The following is a 27,871-nucleotide window of genomic DNA, read 5'->3' on the forward strand; positions in this document are numbered from 1 at the left end:
TCAAATTGCTTTTTGTTTAGCTAATCCTTGTAGTGTAAAGCCTTCTAGTGTAAAGCAGGTGACGCCTGTTGATCTGATGCTGAGAGCCAGAATAGGGGGCATGGGGACACACACACACACACACACACACACACTCTCTTTCTCTCTTATTTACTAAGTAATATTCAGATTGCTGCAAAAATGTCACATAATGCTTATGTAGTAAGAGTTGTTTTGTGGGCAAGAGAGAGGAGGTTAAAACGACAGAAGAACTCTTAAGCCATGCTGCAGTTCCTTTTTCTATTGTGTGTGTGTGTGTGTGTGTGTGTGTGTGTGTGTGTGTGTGTGTGTGTAAGAGAGAGAGAGTGAGAGTGGGTGGGTGGGTGTGGGGGGTAACATGCTGATTATGCCACCTTCCTTTGAAAATTGAGGAAGTTCATAAATTGAGAGTGGCTGGAGCTGTGCCTCATTGTGGCATGAGGGATAGTTTTCATGAAGCTGTAAAAAGTAGTAGACTGTCCCCTGGATTATTAAACCGAGCTGGAATTTGCTGGATTATAATTTGAAGGCAGATTGACGAGCTCTGCCGCTGTAAGTTGGGTGTGAATTTTCTTTTCTGCTGAACAGGAAGAATCTCATCTCTGACAGTTATTTCAGCTGACATACAGGAACTACCACATTTAGTACAACAGATGGTTGAAATAAAATCGACGTCCTTGTGTTTTATAACACATTTAGATATGACTGGCATACTGAAACCTTACACAGAGATCATGCAGGTTTGTGAACTTAGTGGGGTTTTTTTATTTGCGTGTTTGTGTGCTGTGTTTAAACATATTAGATTTGATGAAGCAGAATTAAACTTATTACTGCCTCCATTTTTTTTTTGTCACCGTTCAAAAACGTTCAGGCATTTCAGCTCAGCTGTGGCTCTGTGGTGACTGTGCTTGAGAGTGTGCATATATGATGTACGTGCAAGTTGGTCATAATGTTCAGGGGATTTCCATACTCAAACTTTCTCTCTGTTATTTGTGCTCTCGCTCTCTCCCTCCCTGTCTGTACTCACACAGCTCTCTTCTGACCTGACCCACACTACCCAGGATGCAAATGCAAGACAGCTGAGTCAGGTGAGACAACCGACTTTGTCCTTGATTGTTTTTTCCGAAACTGCTTATTCAGAAAACGTGGGTTCAGTAGAGACTGAACAGAAGATGGAGCAGTAATTCTGAAGGGATTTCAAGCGTGTAATTGTGAAAGTCATTACTAAAAGCTCGCTTTTTACAAAATGTGTTGATTCCATTGACAAGTAGTGCACTTTGGTGTATCTCTAATGCTACATAAGGGCTTCCTGACTAAGGGTGGGCTGTAATCCAGAGCATATGGACCAGTCTCTAGTTTGCATGGCACTTTAATATTGAGCCTTTCTAATAAGCTGATTTTGAGCAAAATTTGTTTGCTAATTGAATAGAATTAGGAAAAGCAAGAAACTAATTACACTTTAGAATGGTGTATACAGTACCAGTCAAATTTTAGATACGCCTACTCATTCATAGGTTTTTCTTCATTTTTATTAATTAAAAGACACTTCATGTCTTAAAATAACGATGGATGTCTTTTCTCTTTACTAAGTTGAGTGGTTCTTGACATAATATGGATTACTACAGTTGTGGAATAGGACTATTTACTGTCTTTTTATTATTTACTATTTACTGTTTGATCGCAAACACATTAAGATGGCAAGAAATTGCACTAATTAACTTTTGACGAGGCACATCCGTTAATTGAAAAGCATTCCAGGTGACTCCCTCATGAAGCTGGTTAAGATAATGTCAATAGTGTACAAAGCGTCATCAAGGTAAACGCTGGCTACTCTGAAGAATTTAAAATATGAAACATGTTTTGTTTTTTAACACATTTTTAATTACCAAATAATTTGATATATGTTCAATATGTTATTTTATAGTTGTGATGTCTTCTACAGTGTAGAAAATAGTCAAAATACAGAAGAGACTAAATAAGTAGGTGTGGAAACATTTGACTGGTACTGTACATGCATGAGTGTAAGTCATGTCAATAAGTCAAATTGATTTGCATTTTCCAGACCATGCAGCATGCAGAATCATCAGACACGCTCAGTTCTTCCTCCTTTATTACTGATGCCCAGAGCACAGAGGGCAGAGAGGACATCACCCAATCCTACTCCATGATTCTGCCTTCCCAAACAGACAGGATCTCTTCAAATGGCCAGGTACCTCTCAGATACTGGTGTTAACCTTGAGGCACCTCAAATTTTAATTTCCCTTATAGTGTAAGGATGGAATTAATGCAACTAAAAATCCTGTATGTATCTCTATGAATCTTGATTTTAAATACATGAGACCAAAAAAAAAATGTGAATGCCTTTCTCACAGCTCACACTAATATCTTTTAATGTACTTCAACAGTCCGAGTACCAAACGGTGGTGGAGTCGCCTGACGGCTCTCCGGACAGTGATGGAATGACACCGGTGAGAGATACAAAAAGACAACCATATAGAACATTTTATAATGAGTATGTAATGAACTATTGAATTTAATATGAGCAGAGTATCATTTGTGTACAAAATACTGCAGCATTAAGTGTTCCTGCTACCTTAGGGTAAATGTTTTCTTGCAAATATTTGTGTACAATACTACATTTTTGAAGTGTTAGCGTTGTTACAGTTAACATTTTTCAGTTGTGCAGTAGTGTACATACAAAATACAAGATGCCTTTATTGTCACTGTACAAGTGCAGTGAGATGTCGTTTGGAACAAGCCAGCAGACGCTCAGTTACTTTTGTACTAAAGTATAAAAATATTTATAAAAGTACTTTAATAAAAAAAAAAAGTCATACAAACACAAATATACCCAGTAAAATTGAGGTAGAACAGAATTGTTGAGCTAAAACAGAATTATTGAGGTAATATGTACAAATGAAGGCGTAAGATTATGTAGATGATAAAGTGCATGAATATTGCACATAGAGGAAAATTGTACTAGTATGTTATTGCACTAGTGTTGATATAGTAATATATAGCACAGAATATACATGAATATACAGAGCCGGTCGAATGCCATGGGCTGTATTGCACGGTAGTATAGCAGCAGCAGTTAGTGAATAGAGGTGTGCTGTTCAGGCCTGTGGATTAGTTGGAGGGGACAGTGAACGCTGTGAGTTGAGTAGTGTGATGGCTATGGGGTAAAAACCTATTCCTCAGTCAGGTTGTGCGGGCGTACAGAGTTCTGTAGTTCTTTCCAGATGGCAGAGAGGTAAAGAATCCATGTCCAGGATGGGTTGGGTCCTTGATGATGTTTTTGGCTCTGCGGGTGCACCGGGTGTGATGGATTTCTTCCAGTGATGGAAATGGAATGCCTGTGATCCGCTAAGCTATTTTTATGATGCGCTGCAGGGTCTTCTTATCCTCTAAGGTGCAGCCTGAGTACCACATAGTGATGCAGTACGCGATCACTGACTCTATGGTGCATCTGTAGTTCATCAGCAGCTGTTGAGGCAGTTGTGCTTTCCTCACGGTCCTCAGGAAATGGAGGCTCTGAAGACCTTTTTTAGCCAGTGCCGAAGTGTTTGTGGTCCATGACAGGTCCTAACCGATGTGTATGCCAAGAAATCGGAAATTCCGGACTACTGCTAGACCTTAAAAACTAAAAAAGCCTTTGTTATGCTTCCGCCACTGAGTGATTGGAGGCATTATGTTTTCGGGTTGTTCTTCCATCCATCCATCCATCCATTCATCCATCCATCTGTCCCGTCTGAGATTCTCGTTAGCATGATCTCAGGGATGAGTTGAGCTGGGCAGTGTGTCACATCCGTACTTTCATCACAAACTAAAGGAAAACGGTCAAAATCATGCCTCCTCTCGCACAGTTGTTTCACAGTAGTTTAGTTGTGTGATGATACGTCCACAGTCCTCTGGCTTATAGTGTTATGGGCAAGGCTGATATATTCATAAATTTGCATTTCTTTTCAGAAGAAAATAACATTGACCGTTGTAGCAGTTTGGATGGGTGGGTGGAGCACAGAAGGCAGGCCAGAACTGAGTTCACAGAACCCGTTTATTATAGCTTTTCAGCTTGCTTTTCAGCTTTCTTTCACTCCCTCACACACACACATCTATTGTGGTCAGGTTGGGGAGAGAGCCTGCTCTGCTCTCGCTCTCTCCCTTAAATAGGGCGCGGTCACTGGGGAAGACACACAAACACATTAATCAACCTCAGGTGCAGTGATTCTGCCACTTACCTTCCCTGACTCCGCCCTCCGGTCACAGACTGACGCTTGACCATGCCCCCACTGCCACATACCCCCACCGCCCAACTCAGACCGGGCAGCCGTCCGGCCTGCAGCCGACTCCCCCCCCCCCCCCCCCCCTTGACGGGAGAGGAAGTCCTCCATGACCATCTGCGCCCTCGGCCTGTGGACCACCTTGAAGTTAAAGGGTTGGAGTGCCAGATACCAACGGGTGATCCGCGCGTTGGCATCCTTCATGCGGTGGAGCCACTGGAGGGGCGCGTGGTCCGAACAGAGGGTGAAAGGGTGTCCCAGCAGGTAGTAACAGAGGGCGAGGACCACCCACTTGATGGCCAGGCACTCCTTCTCTATGGTGCAGTTCGGATGGGTGGGTGGAGCACAGAAGGACGGCAGGCCAGAACTGAGTTCACAAAATCCTGTTTATTATAGCTTTTCAGCTTTCTTTCACTCCCTCACACACACACATCCATTGTGGTCAGGTTGGGGAGAGAGCCTGCTCTGCTCTCGTTCTCTCCCTTAAATAGGGCGCGGTCACTGGGGAAGACACACAAACACATTAATCAACCTCAGGTGCAGTGATTCTGCCACTTACCTTCCCTGACTCTGCCCTCCGGTCACAGACCGACGCTTGACCACGCCCCCACTGCTACAACCGTATTAAGCACACTTTGAAAATTTCACCCTTATAGAAAGGTTTTCCATGCTTAGCGATTAGCATCACCACTTCATAACTAGAACATGTATTCTCCTGTTTTGCCCCTTTGCTCTGATAAAATGGTGCTATTCTGAGATCAGCGTAGCTTCCAGTTCCTTCAGCCCTCTTCCCAAAGAAGATTGCCAATTAACCAGTTAACATCTGTCTGCAGACGGCATTTGGCCAGCAGGCCGGACTTTGGACACCCCTGTTACAAAACATCATATTCAGAGACGTTACAAAAGGGTTGTTATGGTCAGTGGAGGAGATGGAACACTTCAGTGATAAATGAAACCAGAGTTTCATAGGATTGGTGCACCATATTTAGCTCACCTTCACCTTGCAAATGCTTGCACTGAAAGCATCATGAAAAGTGCATGGTTCGTTCCAGCCTGCAACTAAAAATCTTCTTATATAAGAACCAGGGCTTTGAACCGGTTCAAGGAACGAAAACGAAAACCGGGAACTTTTTCTATTTCACATGGAACAGAAACGAAACCAGAAACTTTATTATTTTTTATGTTCCGGAACAGAAACGCTTATTAAAAATAATGGTAACCGGTTAATACCGGTTTTTATTTCGTTCCTCAAAGTTTCTGTAGCCTACAAATAGTCATTCTTCTCCTGCGCAAGTTTCTATGACCCGCTGGGGTTCACTTCCTGTGTGACGTTCGCTGATTGAATGGAGAGAGCGGGAAGGTGGACTGCCATCACGTCTCCATTACTGAGTGTCTGAGCAAAGAAGAGCCTGAACGATGCAACCTCCCTATTGGCTGTTTGTAAAAATGTATCAATTGTTGCCCTTCCCACGGGAATCATCGCGGGCTCGAGAGACGAGACCTGACGAGTTAGTTCGTTGGTAGCAGAACAAAATGTCTGGACACAAATCGGGTTTTCAGAAAAGGAAAGAAAATAAACGGAGGGTCGAAAATACAAAAAAGGAGGCAGAAAATGCAAAACGAGTTTTAAGGTAGGACAAATGGTTACTTTTCTGAGGCAGCCCGCTGTGGCTGCCTGCAGGCTTATTTATTATAGCCCATTTAGTTAAAATAGTTGATATAAAATGTTTATAGTTATAGTTATGTGATGGTTGTCCTGATTTAGACTGTTGTTTTTGGGGGGGGTTGCGCGATGTTGCACCCGGGTCCAGATTAGGGCAGAACTGGCCCTGGCTACATTTCAGCTGTAGTTTGTTATGTATGTATGTACTTGCATAGATGTGTACTTCCAATATGGCGCCTAACAAAATCTCGCGGCGCGGTGACGTCATGCGGTAGCCCTCTATAGGGCCTGACTAGCCTTTGGTAACACACTAAACGAATTCTCTTTCATTTTTGGCACTTTTTCTGTTTGTGTAGATGGGAAGACATACTGAGAATCCAAATCGCCAACATTTGAAATAATAATTGTTTTGAATTATTTCTTGTCTTATTTAATGAAGGTTGTAATAGAATTAGCCTACATTTGGCTTAAGCTGGATGAGACAGAGACATAATTTTATAGCCATTTGTTAAACAGCTGAGAGGGAACGTAATTAACCGTTCCGGGAACGAAATTTTTTTGTTCTAACCGGTTCGGGAACGTCTATTTAATGGTGGAACCCAAAACCGGAAACGTTAAAATTCCATTTCTGTTCGGAACGAACCAATAGGAAAAAAATTCCGGTTCAAAGCCCTGATAAGAACAGCTCTTTGTTTTCAGCTATTCCTATATGATGGCATGCTATGCATGCAAGAGTGGCTGTTTTTTTGCCAGTTGAAGGTTGGTACCAAAGTAAAATTACAAAAACAACATGAACATAATGTCTACCATTTTGTGTGCATGAAACTGATGTATGGAATCTGTACTTTGGGAGGAATTCATCTATATGAAAGCCCACCTATGATTATGAGCCCTACCCCAAATGAGCCCAGAATTGGTCATGAATGTAACTCAAGTGTGAAAATAACTCTATTTAAAGAACTGCTTATTATTAATCGCACAGTAGATCAAGACAAAATAAAGGGAGGAAAATGGCAAACACTAATCCAGAAGTTCTGTACTCATATGCCGCTTTTCCACTACAAACGCGGCTGAGCCGTGCCGTGCCGAGTCGAGCTGAGTCGGGCTGAGCGGGGCTGTTGGAGTTGCATTTCGACTACAACCGCGCTGAACCGTGCTGGCTGGAAGTGGGTGGACACATTGGGTGGAGTTAGCGAAAGTGGGTGGACGTCACGTGATGTCGTTAAGCAGCGCAAACAGTGACATCAGTGACAGTGGCGGAACAAGTCAGAGCCGGGCCGGGGGCGGGGCAAATGACCGGGCCCTTTATTAAAGCTTATCATAACATCATTTTAGGCTACAAAATGTCCGCAACTGCGGTGTTTACCAATTTCAACACTACCGGGTGGAACTATGTTATTTAGTACATCAAGTCCTTCAAACGAACATGTAACTCAGAAACAAAAAACATTAGGATACTGTACATGGCTCATAATAAAACATCAATAGCCTATACTGCGCACATTATTTGAAGGGCATACGAATGAGCGCTCAGAGGTTGCAACGGTGACAGGAAGAGTCAGAAATAAAAGGAGGGCGGTGCAAACCTCACTGAATGCACTGTGTTTACCAATTTCAACACTACGGGGTGCAACTATGTTAGTTTGTACATTAAGTCCTTCAAACGAACATGTAACTCAGAAACAAAAAAACATTAGGTGACATACTGTACATGGCTCATAATAAAACATCAATAGCCTACTGCGCGCATTATTTGAAGGGCATACGACGAGGCTTGCGCTCCGCGAACTCGTCCATGATGCTCTGTATGTCACTGATTCAGTGATCTTTTAAGCGGTAGTCTCACGACCCGAATAGTAAACAATAAACATGGAGGACATGGAGTCGTTAGTGTTGCTGGTCTTGGTGCTGTGGCTTGTTGTCACCGACAACGCGGACAGATACTGGCAAGAGCGTATAGATGAGGCGAGGCGCATAAGGCTTCAGAAATTCTCGTAATTCGTAATTATTCTCCTTCCGGGTTTGCGGTGTTTACAGATCCCAGCGCGCTCGCGGGGCGTGTGTGGGCATGTGAGGACACTCCTCCTCACCAATCAGTGCACAGGGGAGTGTCTGCTCACGCCCCCAACCTCACTCGGCACGGCTTGGCTCACTTCAGCCCCACTCCAAAACCGTGCGAGTTTTAGGGGCTAAGCAGGGCTGAAACGAGCTGAGTCGTGCTGGTTTTTGGTAGTCGAAACGCGAGCCGTGTCGGGCTGAAGCGAGCTGAAGCGAGCTGAAGTGAGCTGAAAAAGGGTAGTGGAAAAGGGCCATAAGTCAGCCATTTAAATTCAGAAGTGCAGCAGGTAGCATTTCTGCCTCACAGCTCCAGGATCCCTGTTTTTTTTATCCTGAGTGTGGGGTACTGTCTGTTTGCAATGTTTACTTATGTAATGTTTACTTGAGGGCGGCATGGTGGTGTAGTGGTTAGCGCTGTCGCCTCACAGCAAGAAGGTCCGGGTTCGAGCCCCGTGGCCGGCGAGGGCCTTTCTGTGTGGAGTTTACATGTTCTCCCCGTGTCCACGTGGGTTTCCTCCGGGTGCTCCGGTTTCCCCCACAGTCCAAAGACATGCAGGTTAGACAGTCCAAAGACATGCAGGTTTCAGTTATTCATCTTGAATATTATTCCGTAACCGCTATGAATTAATATGTAACTAATGTTAACACAGGGAAAGTTTGTAGTTACAAGAAAGAGGGATGAAAGCTTGTGATACAAGTTTCATTTCTGGTTGTTTAATTAAGGCCATCATGTCACCCTGGATGATTTCTAGCTCTGTGTAAGCTAGAAGTGCTCTCCATTAAAATCCCTAGTAATACGATGTAGCATAAAAGAGACAAAAAAAAAAGACTTTCTTGTAAAAGTATTCAAACTAGAAATAGGCGATATTGAAATAAATATCTCATTGTGATGATGTTGAGATTCATAGTTATAATTAGACCTAGTTATGATCATATTTTTGCCATCTTTTCAAATTTATATCAAATTTACAGCTTTGGATCCACCCACATTTTTATCTTTAAAGATTTTTTTTTTGGGGGGGGGGGGGGGGGGGCTTTTTTCACCTTTATTGGATAGGACAGTGTAGAGACAGGAAATGAGATGGGGAGGGATTGGGAAATGACCTCGGGTCGGAATCGAACCCGGGTCCCTGGATTTATGGTATGGCGCCTTATCCACCTGAGCCATGATGCCCCCCCACATTTTTATCTTTAAAAATCGACCAATACCACAGAAACATACAGCAGATACCACTAATTAAATAGTAGTCTGGAATAAGAAGCATTTTGTAAAATAATCTAGAAGTGTTTTTCACTGACATCTCCAGTGATGAGCCACATGATTGTTTGGTGCTGACAGCATCAGTGTGAAAAAATGTGAAATATAGAGTGGGGAACATTTGCAGCAATGTGAAGGATGTCTAAAGGTATTTATTTCATAATATTATATTCATATACAGATAATAATATTGAAAATGTTTAATGCTTTCCAGCCTGCACTGTGTCTGAATCAGCCAGGGTGCATCCGCTTGTGTTGCCAAGAGACAGTTTTATATATTTAATGACTTAATCCTTCTTACTTGCCATCCAGTCAACATTTCAGCTACAGCTTGGAACAGGTTGACGTAAAACCCTGCCTTGATGAAATAATGAAATATCATTCTAAATGTTTGATGATTTTAAGAATAGTATCATCTTTAGCTGAGAAGAGCTATTCTATCTTTGTTGGAATAGCTTATGGATTTCTAGCGGTATATTTTCAAAACAAAAATAAATAATTCTCTAACAGTGCAAATTTTTCATTAATTATGGACATGAATTACATAAGGGAAAAAAAAAACATGATTGCACATGTTGTAATCATCATGAATCCACTTTTTTCCCATAACAGCATGTCCTCTTATACCACAGAAATTATAATATAATAATTTTATCATCAGTACATCGTACACTTCATCTGTTTATAGTTATGTTTAATCTTGTGAAACATCCAGGAAATAAGTTAGTTCCGCTTACATTATAGCAGCGCTAAATTGTTTGTTCCCTTAGCAGCTTCTCCTTTTTTCTGTCTCTTGCTGTTAATAAGGCATAAAAATGCAGCTTGTCGTGCTTGTCACTGTAAGGCCTTTCCCATGTCAGAAAAGTTACAGCTTTATCACTGACTATTACAAAGCTGACACAGAAGACACCATGCAAAATTGCTAAATAAATGTCTCCTTGAAGAAATTCACTATATCAACAATTATACACACATTTTAGTCCAAACAGTTGCGGTCAGAAGTTTACATACATGCACATGAAAATAATAGCAATCTTGGGCTTTCGGTTATTTCTTTGAATTGGTCTTTTTCTGTGGCACAATATACAGCTTTAATAGAAAAAAATCTGAATTTGGTGTACAGGCTTTTATTTGTTTTAGGTTTTCTGAAACCAACACAGGGTAAACATTATACATACAGTGTCAAGAATATCCATACACCGCTTAGATTATTAATTCAGTGGTGCTGAAAGTTCCAAAATGTCTTTTAATTTGCCAAGACCTCCTAACTTCCTGTTAGTGAACATGACTAACTACAGCTGGTACAGAACTTATTGGCTTGACCAACACACAGTATAATGAGAAAGTCCAAAGAGCTCGTGCAGGTCTAAGAAAGAGAATCATAGATTTACATAACTCAGGAATGTCTCTTGGAACGATTTCTACATAACTGCAGATTCCAAAATCATTAGTTCAGACAACTGTATGTTGTTTTTGGGAGTTATTGGGAGGTGTAGCCATTGGTTCACCAAAGCCCTTGCCCAAGCCTCCCTCAATATGCTTATCGACCTGGCAGTCTGCCTAGACCACTTGCTTCGGAACCACGATAGGTATTGCCTGCCCTCCCTCCCTCCCAGTTCCATCAAAGCCCATGCAGATCAGACATGCCCCTCACAGCCTTTCTGAAAAAAGGTCCAAAGAAACTATCATGGAACCCCACACTGCATCCCCTTTCACTGTGTTCATGGACCAGAAAAACCTAGAGTATCTACGAACCACCAAGTGCCTGAACGATCACCAAGCCTGATGGGCCCTGTTCTTTACCTGATTTCATTTCACCCTGTCCTACCAACCCGGTCCCCGAAACACCAAGTCCAATTCTCTGTCCCGTGTGTATACTGCTCAGAACCCCAATTCAGACTCAGAGCCCATTCTGCCACCATCCTGATTTGTCAGCGGCATTGCTCCGCATCCCTGCTGCATGTCCCCCGCCCCCACCTCATGTATGTGCTGCAACACCTCATCACCTGGGCTCACGCCACATTGGCCACCAAGCATCTGGGCAAACAGAACACACTAGCTGGTCCGGACATGCAGTTAAACATCCATAAGTATATTTTGTCATGCACATCCTGTGTCCAGGCTAAGATACCCTGAACATTCCCTGCTGGGAAGCTCATTCCATTGCCCATATGTCAGCACCCCTGGTCCCATCTCACACTAGACTCCATCACAGACCTCCTCAAGTCCCAAGGTAACACCATAAATTCTTGTAATCCTAGACCGGTTTTCGTGCTTCCTGTGCCTGATCCCATTACTGGCTCTTCTCACTGCCTTAGAGAGCACAGAAATTCTGTTCAATCACCTGTTCTGATATTATGGCATTCCAGAGAATATTGTTGGCAACAGGGGTTTGCAGTTCCCATCCAGGGTTTGGTCTAGCTTTTTGGAGAAACTGGGGGTCGTGGTGAGTCTCACACCATCCCCATACTATCAAGTCAGTTTATTTGAATCGCGCTTTTAACAACAGACATTGTCACAAAGCAGCTTTACAAAAAAATAGACTTTAAACATATGAGCTAATTTTATCCTGAATAAACGTATTTATCCCTAATGTGTAAGCCTGAGGCAATCATACCAAGGAAAACCTCCCTCAGACGACATGAGGAAGAAACCTTGAGAGGAACCAGACTCAAAAGGGAACCCGTCCTCATTTGGGTGATAACAGATAGCGTGATTATAACGAACTTGTTTCTATAACTGTGTCCTATACAGTCACAAAGTATAATTGTATAACCAGGAAATTCATTATAGTTTTAGCAAGAAGTCAGTTTTGTTGAAGTTATCAACTGTTCATTGATTGAGACTTGAGTGCAACACTTCATGACAACTGCAGTCCTAAAGTTATCATGACACTTGTAGCCCTAATCCATTGTAGCAAAACTGTAAGTTAGAGCCCTGCACTCCCGCGGGAGTCCCGCGGGACCCGACGCAAAGCAGTGCGGCGCGGGACAAATTTTGAAAGCTCATTGCGGGCACGGGCGGGAGGGGGAGTGCACAATGCGGGAGCGGGCGGGAGAGGTGATAAGCTGCAGTCCCACTAACTAAAAACGTGTTTAAAATAAAATTTATAAATTATTAATTTATGTCTATCATATATACTTTGTGCTGGATATTTTATTTGGCATTAATAAAAACATTTTAAGATGCCTAAATTTGCAGATGTGGTCTAATCTCGCGTACGTTTCCGATTCCTTTCCGCTCTTCCATGTTTGAGATCTCCGATCATGGCAGAAGAGCAGAGCTCCTCTAGTGAAGCTCACAGTGCTTCAGAAGTAAGTGCTGCTTTAAAAAGAGGTACATTTCAGACCAAGTTGGTACTACAGCTTTGGGAAACAGTCGTTTTTTGGATGTTAGTTAGTTCAAACTTGCATCGTACCATATTGGTTGAATGCTAACTTGGTTGGTTGTTTGGGAAACGCACCCCTGAACGTGAGCTGTAGATATTTATGCTCAAATTCACTCAAAGTAGGGGGCGGGGCACCATCACGCTGTCTTTAAATTATATTAATTTCTTATAGGCCTACTTGTATTTCCTAGAATGTAAATGTGAGGAGTGACATATAAGCTATGTGCAATGTACAATATTCTTAATATCCACTGTAGATTTTGTTAGGTGTGTTGGGTATCTCTGTAAAGCCTCAGCTGCGCATGCCGCCTGGCAACGCGCACCCTCGCTACGTGCGCTAGGTGAAGGATCGGTCAGTGGAGAGCTCAGCTAAGCTCAGCATGTTTAATTCCCCAAGCCAATGACAAGAACTTTCGTGAGAAATAACGCGAACATCTGCATCATGCGGGATTTGCGGGCGGGAGCGAGACAAAATATGGCAGGCGTGGGTGGGAGCGGGACTGAAAATCATAATTCTTTGCAGGAGCGGGGGGGAGCGGGACTGCACAATGCGGGAGCGGGACTGAAAATTCTGTCCCGCGCAGACCTCTATTGTAAGTGTCCAAAGCCGCCACCTAAGTGCATCTGAGAGAGAGAGAGAGAGAGAGAGAGAGAGAGAGAGAGAAAGTACAGAGGTTGTTGGGTCTGCCTGTTGTCATCTAATGGTTAAGAATAGTATACCATACATTGTGTGCTGAGTGCAAGCAGGGACTCCAGCAAGGCGAGTGATGACAGCATAACTAAAAGGCAGAGCCAGAAGGTAATATAGTCATGAGGGAGCCCTGGGACATAGACCGGCCAGCCACTCCACTGTCAACAAACCTGAGTGAAAGTGTGAAAGTGGGGGGCAACAGCATCCATACCTCCCAGTTTACCAAAACGCTCTATGCCCGAGGACCCTCCAGATCTACATATCTCATCTCATCTCATCTCATCTCATCTCATTATCTCTAGTCGCTTTATCCTGTTCTACAGGGTCGCAGGCAAGCTGGAGCCTATCCCAGCTGACTACGGGCGAAAAGCGGGGTACACCCTGGACAAGTCGCCAGGTCATCACAGGGCTCCAGATCTACTCCTTTATCTAATAAGAAGGTATTAACAAAAGGCTTGACTGAACAGATACAGTGGTGCTTGAAAGTTTGGGAACCCTTTAGAATTTTGTATATTTCGGCATAAATATGACCTAAAACAACATCAGATTTTCACACAAGTCCTAAAAGTAGATAAAGAGAACCCAGTTAAACAAATGAGACAAAAATATTATACTTGGTCATTTATTTATTGAGGAAAATGATCCAATGTTACATATCTGTGAGTGGCAAAAGTATGTGAACCTTTGCTTTCAGTATCTGGTGTGACCCCCTTGTGCAGCAATAACTGCAACTAAACGTTTCCGGTAACTGTTGATCAGTCCTGCACACCGGCTTGGAGGAATTTTAGCCCATTCCTCCATACAGAACAGCTTCAGCTCTGGGATGTTGGTGGATTTCCTCACATGAACTGCTCGCTTCAGGTCCTTCCACAACATTTCCATTGGATTAAGGTCAGGACTTTGACTTGGCCATTCCAAAACATTAACTTTATACAACTTGTGTGCTTAGGGTCGTTGTCTTGCTGTATGACCCACCTTCTCTTGAGATTCAGTTCATGGACAGATGCCCTGACATTTTCCTTTAGAATTCGCTGGTATAATTCAGAATTCATTGTTCCATCAATGATGGCAAGCTGTCCTGGCCCAGATGCAGCAAAACAGGCCCAAACCATGATACTACCATTTTATTTATTTATTTATTTATTTATTTATTTCGAACATGTCTAAAAAATGTATGTAACTATTTGTACATACAAAAGAAAGAAAACGAGAAATTAAAAAAAATAAATAAAATAACATACAGAGCTAAGACATTACAAAACACCGCACATTGTTCGAAAAAGGAGTGGGAAGAAGTACAATACTTTTTTTAATTTCCCACCCCTTTTTAGCTACCCTGAAATCCAAACTACATTAATACACCTATAAAAATATATATCATATATACACTTCATAAATATCTATATAAATATATAATTACAAAATAAATATCTACTACATACCTATCCCTGTAAATATAAATATATAAACTATCCCCATAAATAAATATATACCATATATACCATATACTAAGTTAGTTCTAATATAACAATCAACCCTATTCTATTTATAGATTTATCCCTCTTCATCCTCCTTTAACATACTTCCTCTTCCAGATACTTGTTTAAAAATATTTTTTGTACCTTTTTTAAACAGATTTATATTTGCACTTTGTTTTATTTCTGTCTCCAGTCTGTTCCATAAAGTCACCCCACAGCTCGATACGCACATGCTTTTCATATTTGTTCGAACCTTTGGTTTTTTAAAATTTAGGTCTCCCCTTAGATTATATCCCCCCTCTCCCTCACTAAACATTCCTTGTATATTTTTTGGCAATAGATTATTTCTCACTTTGTACATTATTTGTGCTGTTCTGAATTTGACCAGATCCATAAATTTCAACATGTGTGATTTTATGAATAGTGAGTTTGTATGATCTCTGTATCCTGTTTTGTTTATTGTCCTTATTGCTCTTTTCTGTATTGTACATATCAGCTGCAGAGTGGTTTTGTAGGTATTTCCCCAGACTTCGACATAGTAAGTCAGATATGGCAAAAATAACGAGTAATATAGAGTACGCAAAGATTTACAATCAAGTGTACCACCACCATGTTTCACAGATGGGATAAGGTTCTTATGCTGGAATGCAGTGTTTTCCTTTCTACAGACATAACGCTTCTCATTTAAACCAAAAAGTTCTATTTTGGTCTCATCCCTCCACAAAACATTTTTCCAGTAACCTTCTGCCTTGTCCACATGATCTTTAGCAAACTGCAGATGAGCAGCAATGTTCTTTTTGGAGAGTGGCTTTCTCCTTTCAACCCTGCCATGCACACCATTGTTGTTCAGTGTTCTCCTGATGGAGGACTCATTAACATTAGCCAATGTGAGAGAGGCCTTCAGTTGCTTAGAAGTTACCCTGGGGTCCTTTGTGACCTCACCGACTATTACATGCCTTACTCTTGGCGTGATCTTTGGTTGTTGGTCTGAATTATACCTCCTGGGCGGGTAACAATGGTCTTGAATTTCCTCCATTTGTACACAATCTGTCTGACTGTGGATTGGTGGAGTCCAAACTCTTTAGAGATGGTTTTGTAACCTTTTCCAGCCTGATGAGCATCAACAACGCTTCTTCTGAGGTCCTCAGAAATCTCCTTTGTTTGTGCCATGATACACTTCCACAAACGTGTGTTGTGAAGATCAGACTTTGATAGATCCCTGTTCTTTAAATAAAACAGGGTGCCCACTCACACCTGATTGTCATCCCATTGATTGAAAACACCTGACTCTAATTTCACCTTTGAATTAACTGCTAATCCTAGAGGTTCACATACTTTTGCCACTCACAGATATGTAACATTGGATCATTTTCCTCAATAAATAAATGACCAAGTATAATATTTTTGTCTCATTTGTTTAACTGAGTTTTTTTTTCCTGGGCGCATGCGCACGCTGCGACCGGCAGGGAAAGTTTGGCTGAAAGCTTTGTGATGTTTTTTATCGTGTTTTATTGTTTGTCTGTGTCGGGTTAACAACAGCCTAAGTGATAGTAACTGTTTTAGCGCTCCTCACTCAAGCGATATGGATCTTTTACGCGTCACGTCGCTTATTTTGTTATCCCTCCTGTTATACCTGGAGTTCAACTCTGCCTTCCCGGCCAGGTGGCAATACAGCAGGTGTGAGCTGCTGCAATTGAACTTGGTGAGACCAGCTGGCGTGTTGGACATCACGCTCCAGATCCCTGATCTCATACGAAGAACTCCAGAAAATGTTTATGAAAAATCAAGGGGGAACGGGAGAAGAAAAAGGGGGAAGCGCGGTGGAGTTCGGCTGCGCCTGAGGAAGGTGCAGTCCAATCGGCTCCCTCTACCCTCAATCATCATGGGGAACGTCCAATCTATAAGGAATAAACTGGATGAACTACAGGGAAATGCTCGCTTCCTAAAGGATTATAAAGATTGCTGCGTTCTGGCGTTTACGGAGACGTGGTTAACCGAGCGTGACCAGGACGCGGACTTGATGATTACCGGATTTGGAGCACCGCATCGCTTAGATAGGAACAGTGCGGTGACAAACAAAACTCAAGGTGGAGGGGTGTGTCTCTACTTCAACCAAAGGTACTGTACAGCTGTAACCGTGAGAGAGCGGATTTGCTTACCCGACGTGGAACTTTTATCAGTGTCATTGCGCCCGTTTTATCTGCCCCGTGAATTCACCCAGATTTTTATTACTGTTTTGTATATTCACCCTGCAGCACACGCCCCCTCCGCTTGTAAAACAGTGTATGACGTTGTTCAAAGGCTTCAATCAATATCCCCCGAATCCCCGTCCTTTATATTGGGCGATTTTAACCATGTCTCTCTTAAGAAGACTATTCCGAACTTTCATCAATATGTAACCTGTCCCACCAGAAGGGAAAAGACTCTTGACCAATGCTACGGGTCAGTGAAGGAGGCATACAAGTCCGTCCCACTTGCCTCTCTGGGTCGCGGAGACCACAAGCTTGTGTATCTCATGCCGACGTATAGAACTGTCCTTAAGAGGGAAAAGGTCCACACAAAGGAAATTAAAGACTGGAATGAACAGTCGGTGCAGCGCCTAAAAGCGTGCTATGACTGTACTGATTGGGATATGTTTATTGAAGCATGTGAAGATCTGGATGAACTTGCGGATGTAACGTGCTCTTATATATCTTTTTGCAGAGACATGATTATTCCCTGTAAAAAAGTGAAAATATATTCAAATAATAAGCCATGGGTGACAAAATCAGTGAAAGCCCGTATACAGGCTAAAAAATATGCTTTCAAATATGGGACTGCTTTGGAACTGCACACAGCCACCAAGGACTTGAAAATTGAAATCTTGAGAGCTAAAAGCAATTACAAAACAATGGTGGAAAATAAAATGGTTGCTAACAATTTGGGTTCAGCCTGGTCAAGCATGAAATCCATTGCAGGTATTAGCAACCCAAAGAATGTAAACACTGTTATTCTAGAAGATTTTGACTCTGAAGCTGATCTTGCCAATGGCCTTAATACATTTTTCTGTCGTTTTGATACTTATGATTTTAGTAAAGAACAACAGGAACTTTTCCATAATTTAACAGATCAGGATCATCATTATGAAATAAATAAGGGCTCAGTTGAAAAGGCCCTACGTTTTACCAACCCAAACAAAAGCTGTGGTCCTGACAATATCTGTGGTAGGGTGCTTAGGCTATGTTCTAACGAATTGTGTACAGTTTTTAATTACATTTTTAATAAGTCCTTAAAAAATCGACATGTCCCTAAATGTTGGAAAGATGCAATAATTGTTCCTGTTCCCAAGATTAGGTGTCCCAAAGCCCAAAACGATTTTAGGCCAATTGCTTTGACCTCACTGGTAATGAAAGCGTTTGAAAAATTGGTAAGAAATGTTATTTTAATGAATATCCAGTCCGATCTTGACCCATTTCAGTTTGCATATAGGCCCTACAGAGGCGTTGAGGATGCAACTGTATCCCTGATGAATTTGATTTTAAAGCATTTAGAAGGCAAGGGAGCACACGCCCAATTATTATTTATTGATTTCTCCTCTGCCTTCAATACTATTCAGCCCCATGTTTTAATCGAAAGACTTCTGGAGCAATTCCAACTGAGCAGGAACCTTTTGGGCTGGGTGCTGCACTTTTTAATTAACAGGACACAAAGAGTGCGGGTCAATGGAGTGCTATCTGACCAGATTTCTATCTCCACGGGCTCGCCTCAAGGCTGTGTTCTGTCCCCCCTATTGTTTATCCTGTACACCAATATGTGTCGCAGTAGTCGGGAGGACCGATATATTCTGAAATATGCAGACGACTCAGTTATTGTCAGTCTGTTAAAGGACAAGGACACGGGTCATGGTCCAATTGTTCAGGAGTTTGTAGATTGGTGCGATCAGTCTTTTCTACAACTGAACATCTCTAAAACAAAAAACATGTATGTGGACTTTAGGAGACACACCACTGATAAAGAACCAATTACCATAAAAGGTCAGGTAGTGGAATGTGTAGACAATTATAAATATCTTGGGACCACAATTGATAGTAAATTCACCTTTGTGGCACATTGTGAATCTGGTTATAAAAAGGCGAACCAGCGCCTACATTGCCTAAGAAAGTTGTCATCCTTTAACATAGATAAAAAGCTGCTATCCATGTTTTACAGATGTTTTATTGAGTCAATTCTGTCTTTTAGCCTTGTGTCATGGTTCAGTAACCTACCCCTCAAAAACAGAAATTCCCTGAATCAGATTGTGAAGTGGGCTGGTAAGTTAATTGGAGAACCACAGCTCAACATGGAGTCTCTCTACAGTAGGCAGTTGCAGAGACTAGCGGGGTCTATCTTAAACGATACATCCCACCCACTATATGGTGAATTTCAGCCTCTCCCCTCAGGTCGTAGGTTCCTAATGCCAGCCTGCAAAACTAAGAGGTATAGATGCAGTTTTATCCCCTCTGCTATTAACACATTGAATAGCACATGAGTCCAATATTTTAAGGTTTTCCCCCTGTGATTTTTACACATATTTATATATTTATTGTTTATTTGTCCTTCTTCATATCTTTGCTTGGAGCACTTGTCTGTTTGTCACGTTTGTGCTTTTGTTGTTCTTGTTTTGTTTTGTTATTGTCCGCTGTCACTGTCCAGTACTGGGCTGTTGGTATAAGTTTGCTGTGGGTCAGTATTTTGTTGTCTGTGTAAGCTTTTGCTACTTTTGCCTGCAACCAAATCTACCTTCGAGTACAAATAAAGTTACCTTACCTTTACCTTACCTTAACTGGGTTCTCTTTAACTACTTGTAGGACTCGTGTGAAAATCTGATGATGTTTTCGGTCATATTTATGCAGAAATATAGAAAATTCTAAAGGGTTCACAAACTTTCAAGCACCACTGTAATCAGAACACTTACTTCTCGCTGCATGTGGTCCGAGTACAAGTACTTTTGTCTTGTCAGAATTAAGTAGAAGAAAGTTGAGAAGCGTTCAGGTTCTAATGTCCTTTACACATTCCTCAAATTTATTAAGGGGTGTCTCTCATCTGGCTTTGCTGAAACATACAGCTGTTTGTCATCAGCATAACAGTGGAAGTTAATACCATGCTTATGAATAATATTACCCAGAGGTAGCATATTTAAAGAAAAAAGCAGTGGGCCTAAGACGCTTGTGGAGCACCAAACTTTACCTTAGTGTGCATAATAAAGTCATCACTTACATCAACAAACTGATAACGATCAGTTAAATAAGAGCTGAGCCAGGAGAGAGCCGTTCTCTTGACTCCCACAACATTTTCTAGTCTGTCAAGGAGAATGGAATGATCAGTGGTGCCAAAGGCTACACTAAGACCAAGTTTACATTAGACCGTATCTGTCTCGTTTTCTTCGCGGATGCACTGTCCGTTTACATTAAAACGCCTGGAAACGCCGGGAAACGGGAATCCGCCAGGGTCCACGTATTCAATCCAGATCGTGTCTGGTCCGGTGCTGTGTAAACATTGAAAATATGCGGATACACTGTGCTGAGCTCTAGCTGGCGTCGTCATTGGACAACGTCACTGTGACATCCACCTTCCTGATTCGCTGTCGTTGGTCATGTGACGCGACTGCTGAAAAACGGCGCGGACTTCCGCCTTGTATCACCTTTCATTAAAGAGTATAAAAGTATGAAAATACTGCAAATACTGATGCAAATACTGCCCATTGTGTAGTTATGATTGTCTTTAGGCTTGCCATCCTTCCACTTGCAAGTGGTAAGTGACGCGCATGCCCGATATGCACTGAGATCACACACACAGCGGCTCAGTCCCGAATCACTGCTCATGTGCTTCACTCGCGCGCTCTGTGAGCTGCGCAGGGCCGGAGTGCGCACCCTCCAGAGGGCACTCGCTGTTCAGGGTGGAGTGATTTGGAGCGCAGGATGCCTGCGGAGCCGAGCGTATCCGTGTATTGGCGTTGCTGTGTGCACGCGAATCGTGTATTGGCATTGCTGTGTGCATGCTAATCGTTTTAAAAACGTTAATCTGATGATCCGCTGATACAGTCTAATGTAAACCCCACCTAAGGTCAACCAGTACAAGCAAGGAGATACAGCCCTGATCAGAGGCCAGTACTAAGTCATTTACTACTTTAACCAGTGTTGTCTCTGTGCTCTGATGAGGTCTAAATCCTGATTGATACATTTCATGGATGTTATTCCTATGAGCATAACTGCTTTGCTACAGCTTTTTCTATGACCTTGGAGATAAAGGAGAGGTTTGATATTGGCCTATAGTTGGACAGCTGACAGGAGTCAAGGTCACATTTTTTAATCAGGGGTTTGATAACTGCTAGTTTAAAGGATTTGGATACATTGCCAGTGCTAAGGGAAGAGGTTTGATCACTTCTGGTATTATCTGTTTGAAGAGTCATGTAGGTTAGGGATCTAGTACACAAGTTGAAGATTTTGATGTGGAAATTAGTGGCATTAGTTCAGTTTCTCTAAGGGGAGTAAAACATTCTAATCGCTGATCTGTTAGTTATATTGTTCTCTAAAGGGTTACTTAAATTGTCTGGCCTTAAATTAAAAGTTTGAATTTTTTGTCTGATATTTTCAATTTTGCCATTGAAAAATATCATGAAGTCATTGCTACTACATATTGCAGGTGTGCATGTTTCTATGGTGGTCTTATTCCTAGTTAATTTTGCTCCAGTATTAAATAAGAATCTCGGGTTATTTTTGTTATCTTCTGTTAGGGTGGAGCAATACATACTATATAAGAAAAAGAAAATCACATGTCGACTTGAAAACATTATCTTCTCGTGTTGAAAACTTGCATTTTTCATATGAAATACATTGCGGATCTGAGTGACATATATTTAAATAATATTGGCTGGCATTTAGTGGTATATCAGATATATTCCATTCAGCTAGCATAATGTTGAAAGAGTCGAAGACAATATATAAACTTGTGACCTGGATAGCAGGCACTACTGCCAGATCTATGTTAGAGTATACTGTACTAGTGCATCTCAAAAAATTTGAATATTGTGAAAAAGTTCAAAATTTCCATCAGTTATTTAAGAAAGTGAAAATATTATATATTATAGACTCATTACACATAAACTAAAATGTTTCAAGCATTTTTCTATTTTAATTTTAATCAGTATGGCATACAGTACAAAAACATAAAAAAAAACATCTCAAAAGATTAGAATATTTCATTTCGAGTTTGAGTAAAACACTACGAACACAGTGTATCTCTCGGTCTAGTTCAGTACACACAACCACAATCATGGGGAAGACTGCTGACTTGACTATTGTCCAGAAGATGATCACTGATGCCCTCCACAAGGAGGGTAAGCCACAAAAGGTCATTGCTGAAAAGGGTGGCTGGAAAAGGTGCAAAAGCAACAGGGATGGCTGCAGTCTTGAGAGGATTGTCAAGAAAAGTTGATTCAAGAACTTGGGAGGGCTTCACAAGGAGTGGACTGAGGCTGGTGTCAGTGTGTCAAGACCCATCACGAACAGACATCTTCAAGAAAGGGGATACAACTTTCGCATTCCTAATATCATGCTACTCCTGAGCCAGAGACAATGTCAGAAGTGTCTTATCTGGGCTAAGGAGAGAAAGAAATGGACTGTTGCTCAGTGGTCCAAAGTCTTCTTTTCAGATGAAAGTACATTTTGCATTTAATTTGGAAATCACGGTTCTAGAGTCTGGAGGAAGAGTGGAGAGGCACAGAATCCAAGGTGTTTGAAGCCCAGTGTGAAGTTTCCATAGTCTGTGATGATTTGGGGTGCCATGTCATCTGCTGGTGTTGGTCCACTGTATTTTATCAAGTCCAAAGTCAACACAGCCATCTACCAGGAGATTTTAGAGCACTTCATGCTTCCATCTGCTGACGAGCTTTTTGGAGATGCTGATTTCCTTTTCCAGCAGGACTTAGCACCTACCCACAGTGCCAAAACTACTACCAAATGGTTTGCTGACCATTATATTACTGTGTTTGATTGGCCAGCCAACTTGCCTGACCTGAAACCCATAGAGAATCTATGGGGCATTGTCAAGAGGAAGATGAGAAACGCCCTACCCAAAAATACAGATATGCTGAAGGCCACTATCAAAGCAACCTGGGCTTCAATAACACCTCAGCAGTGCCACAGACTGATCACCTCCATGGCACATCGCATTATAATTCATGGTAAAGGAGCCCCAACCAAGTATTGAGTGTATAAATGAATATACTTTTCAGAAGTTGGACATTTCTGTATTGTAAATCCTTTTTTGATTGATCTTAGGGAATATTCTAATAATTTGAGATACTGGATTTCTGATTTTCATGAGCTATAAGCCATAATCATCAAAATTAAAACAAAAAAGGTTTTAAATATTTCACTTTACATGTAATGAATATGGGCACGGTGGTGTAGTGGTTAGCGCTGTCGCCTCACAGCAAGAAGGTCTGGGTTCAAGCCCCGTAGCCGGCGAGGGCCTTTCTGTGCGGAGTTTGCATGTTCTCCCCGTGTCCGCGTGGGTTTCCTCCGGGTGCTCCGGTTTCCCCCACAGTCCAAAGACATGCAGGTTAGGTTAACTGGTGACTCTAAATTGAGCGTAGGTGTGAATGTGAGTGTGAATGGTTGTCTGTGTCTATGTGTCGGCCCTGTGATGACCTGGCGACTTGTCCAGGGTGTACCCCGCCTTTCGCCCGTAGTCAGCTGGGATAGGCTCCAGCTTGCCTGCGACCCTGTAGAACAGGATAAAGCGGCTAGAGGAGATGAGATGTAATGAATATAGAATATATGAAAGTTTACCTTTTTAATTAAATTATGAAAAAAAGGAACTTTTTCATGGTATTCTAATTTTTTGAGATGCACTAGTAGAATATTAATTAACCAAGGAGTTAAACAGTGCTGTGGTATAATCAAGAATACTAGCCATATAGGAATCGAAAGAGTAAAATTCAAGGCCAGAGCTCTTCAGGTCCAAATGCAAATTTATGCAGATTGCAGCTTAGTGTGTGCGTGCACGTGCACTACCCATGTTATTCCTAAACTTATGCTGACATCTGTCTTCTAATGCAGGAGCTTGAAAAAGCAGGTCTGCTCAACAAAACCAAGATAGCAGAAGGAGGCCGGAAGCTGAGGTAAGCTTATCTTGAGGGACATGTGGACACAAACCTATGGTTTATACTACCTTTCCAGTCCTAAAGTAACCCTGTACATGATGTTCAGCCAGCAATGATGGTTCATTTTAAAGATGTAACAATGTTTGCTGACTTTTTTTTACTCAGTAGTGTCCTCTCTCTGTTCATCAAAAGCTGTCCCTACTTATCTCCTGATTTTATTTTTCATTTATTAGTCTTGAATTCAGTATTCAGTAACCACTATGAATTAATCTGTAACTAATCTGTAATCTGACATGAACACGTTATCGCTTTCTGTCACAGAAGAATTTATTGGGCTCATACAGTCTGATGTAATAATATTAAAATACCGCTGTAACCACACAGTGTAAAACCAGCTTAAGCTAGACAGCAGATGTTTAAACAGTTGAACTGCGGAAGAGCAAAATGATTGTTAAACTTTAAATATTTGTAACTAAGCACATTTAATGTCATCACCTGGTTTTGGTATACCATGTCTAACACTGAAAGTTAGACACCTGACTAACACACGAATAGTTGAACATAATTTTGAGTGTGTGTGGTCTGCAGGAAAAACTGGAATCCCTCGTGGGTGGTGTTGGTGGGCAACAGTCTTATGTTCTTCAAAGATCCCAAATCCCAAAATTCTGATAGCTGGGTAAGAAAACTTCAGCCCACATGCATTTGAAAACCATCCTGACATCTTGTATTATTGACATGCATGTTCATCACAAATTCAGGTGAATACTCAGTGTATGTGTTTGTGTATGCCTGTCCCCGTGGGTGTAGAAACCAGGGAACAGCTGTCCAGAGAGCAGTGTGGATCTAAGAGGAGCTCAGCTGCAGTGGGCCAATGAGCTTTCCAGCAAGAAGAATGTCTTCAAGGTATGGCAAAACATTACAAAAGACTGGTTTAAAATGACTAGAAGAACATTAGAACATTAAAGCTTGCCATAAAGCGTACATGACCTATGCTGCATGATGTTAAGATGTCTACCCGGGTGATAATTATGTTTTGCTGTTGTAACAGTGAGTTCCTCTTTACTGTTCTCTTCCAAAGCTTTAAATAGGATAACATATTCTGTGTGCGTATGCATGTGTGTAGCTGAGGACGGTTACAGGAAATGAATTTTTGCTGCAATCAGACACTGACTCTGTAATTAGAGAGTGGTACAGCACAATACAGAAAGTCATTCAAAGACTTGTAAGTCCATTTTTTATCCTTAATATATGCATAATATTTCCCTGTACTTAATATCTGTATTCTCATCATGGATTTGTGGTGTGTGTGCATGTATGTTTTGTAGGATAAGGAGAATCCTCTGGATAATATATTGCAGTATTCTTTGAGGAGAACAGGCTCCTTGGAGTTGTTGGACCATAGTGGAGATGAAGAGGAGAACCGTACAGGACACAAGCCTTCGCGTTAGTCATAAAAACACACACTGCTCTGAAAATAGATTATGGAGGTCTAGGATTGTGCCATATCATACTATACATAAATACTGCTAACTAGAGCCATAAGTACAATCCAGCTTTAAAGCTAAGACTAATGAAATATTGGTAAGCCAACATCATTATTCAAAACCAGAGATACTTTCAGTTTTAAAACAACAGTATATAAAAGAATAATATGTAGATAATAATTCACTCATTTTCTCATGAAAAAAATTCTGTTTCTCTCCCTTTCCATTCAGTCCCTCGCTCAATCTCTAATTTGGAGACTACAGAGAGGAAGCGAGTGAAGAGTCGCTTGAAAAAGCTCATTTTGAGGAGACCACCAATTCAGGCATTACAGGAAAAGGGTCTTATTAAAGGTGAATTGTACTTGAAGTGTGTGAATGTTTAGGAGAAGCAATTATTTAAGGGTTATTTAAAGCGTATGTGTCATGCCACGGGATTTTTTTTTTTTTTTACCAGATGCTCTGTTTACAGAATGTGTAGAAACGGCGTTGAAAAGCACACAATATTTTGCACCGTTTTCGCTGGCTGATCCTGTAGGGGCGCTACTGAGGTGATTATTCATTGATAGTTACTGGATCAGCCAGTGAAAACGGTGCAAAATATTGTGCTCTTTTCAACGCCGTTTCTACACATTCTGTAAACAGAGCATCTGGTAAAAAAAAAAAAATCCCGTGGCATGACGCATATATACATGCAACAGTGTCATATACAGTGATGTGCAAAAGTCTTGGACACTTTTTTTTTAAATATAGATTTTATTATATCCTGCATTATTGAATCAGTATAAAACATTTTATACCTCCAAGTATAATTTTTCCACAAAAAAAGTTACAGAAAAAAATGTTTGTATGTCAGTAAAGAAAGGAACGTATTACATAGTAGACAAAAACTTCCCATATATTTCTAGCAATACTGATAGTGTTGCTTTGTATCTAATCACGTTTCTATAGAAGTATAAAATAAGGCAGTAAAAGATTTAAGTTATGAACATATGAAAAACGCATCTTGTGCAACAAACACTACATCCATTTACAGCTCATCTATACATGTGTATTATATACACTTCTTCACAGGCTTAGCCATTCCTTTATGTTGTATTTTATTTTTGAATGATAAAGATGGGGTGTTATTAATGTGTGTAGTTGATGCTTTCAGACCAGGTATTTGGCTGTAGTTTGGAGTTGCTGTGCGAGAGGGAGAAAAGCACAGTGCCACGGTTTGTCAGAAACTGCACCGAAACAGTGGAGAAGAAAGGTAAGCGTACATAACATAAAATATCAGTGACACTATCTCCTTTTACACAGCCTGTTCAAGACAGGAATCTTACTCCTTTATTCCTCCTCGCGTTCTGTATCAAACGTCCGAATGCGGAAAGGAGGGTCTGTGTTGTTCCTTTTCTGAGCCAGAATCGACTTCTGTGTAAAAGGGACAGGCAGGGTGTGGTGTTTTTCACGTTAACATTTCTTCTTTCTGAGACCATCACAAATTCAAATGTCTATGGTGTCTAAGATCTGCACGTTCTTCTGCCTCAAATCACTTCCTACTGTACTTCACTTTCTCCTCCAACGTATTTCTGATCATACAAACATGTTGCTTGCACGAGTCTCTCCACTCCTCTCTTCCTCATTATCTTTCACTCTGACTCTTCTTCTTCACTCTCTCTCTCTCGCTCTCTCTCTCTCTCCCTCCATTTGTGAGCGTAGTTTTCTCTGACAGTCCCCCCCCCAACTGTCAGCTCAGCTAAAGGACACAAACATTCTATACAGCTCTGGAAAAATTAAGAGACCACTTCAATTTTTTTTCTTAAATCAGCGTCTCTATGTAAGGCAGCCATTTCATTCCAATGTCTGTGCTGGAATTCCAACACAAGCATACATAATTTTACTTAATGATTAGGTGATCGCCTGAACCAAATCTTGTTTAACAAGGAAAAGTATAAAAACCACTGCTGTGGCCATCACTATTGTCTTGCAATAGGACCAGTTTGGATGGGAAAAACAATGCTCATCATACCTTAAATTTAATTGGAATACAAAAATATCTAATCATCATGCCAAAAGAGTTAAATAGAACAGTTTTGAGTGAGAAAAAGAAGGGTTCGATTCTGGCTTTATTGGCAGAGGGATACGGTGAGCATCAGGCTACTTCCATCTTCAAAAATTCAAAGACAGCAGTTCATGAGAATAAGGTCAAGCAGCAGACACTGGGGACAACAACATTACAGACTGGCAAAGGACAAAAATGACTCCACTCACTGGGATGATTGTCAATTCCTTCGAATATCACTCAACAACCGTAGGATGACATCAAGTGACCTACGGAAAGAATGGCAAATGGCAGCTGGGACTGGAGTAAGATCATCTTCTCTAATGAGTCCAATTTTCAGCTTTTCCCATCACCTAGTCATCTATTGGTTAGACAGAGACCTGGA

General features: G+C 41.4%; 1 protein-coding gene across 2 annotated transcripts in view; it reads left to right on the plus strand.

The window, feature by feature from the left end:
- Positions 1-426: 426 nt before the first annotated feature.
- The window catches only part of arhgap9 (Rho GTPase activating protein 9), a 40,404-nt gene continuing 12,959 nt past the window's right edge, over positions 427-27,871 (plus strand). Inside the window, exons 1-11 of one of the 2 annotated variants that reach the window (XM_060919382.1) lie at positions 427-570; positions 1,050-1,106; positions 2,081-2,227; positions 2,424-2,486; positions 23,915-23,976; positions 24,547-24,634; positions 24,766-24,861; positions 25,082-25,180; positions 25,284-25,401; positions 25,674-25,793; positions 26,596-26,694. In XM_060919382.1, the coding sequence (XP_060775365.1) occupies positions 2,084-2,227; positions 2,424-2,486; positions 23,915-23,976; positions 24,547-24,634; positions 24,766-24,861; positions 25,082-25,180; positions 25,284-25,401; positions 25,674-25,793; positions 26,596-26,694 (889 nt within the window). In that variant the 5' untranslated portion in view covers positions 427-570; positions 1,050-1,106; positions 2,081-2,083. Of the gene's footprint in view, positions 571-611; positions 759-1,049; positions 1,107-2,080; positions 2,228-2,423; positions 2,487-23,914; positions 23,977-24,546; positions 24,635-24,765; positions 24,862-25,081; positions 25,181-25,283; positions 25,402-25,673; positions 25,794-26,595; positions 26,695-27,871 lie in introns of those variants that run through there. The other variant, XM_060919381.1, reaches the window with a different exon arrangement.

This window comes from Neoarius graeffei, chromosome 4 (genome assembly GCF_027579695.1).
Source record: "Neoarius graeffei isolate fNeoGra1 chromosome 4, fNeoGra1.pri, whole genome shotgun sequence".
Lineage (NCBI taxonomy): Eukaryota > Metazoa > Chordata > Actinopteri > Siluriformes > Ariidae > Neoarius > Neoarius graeffei.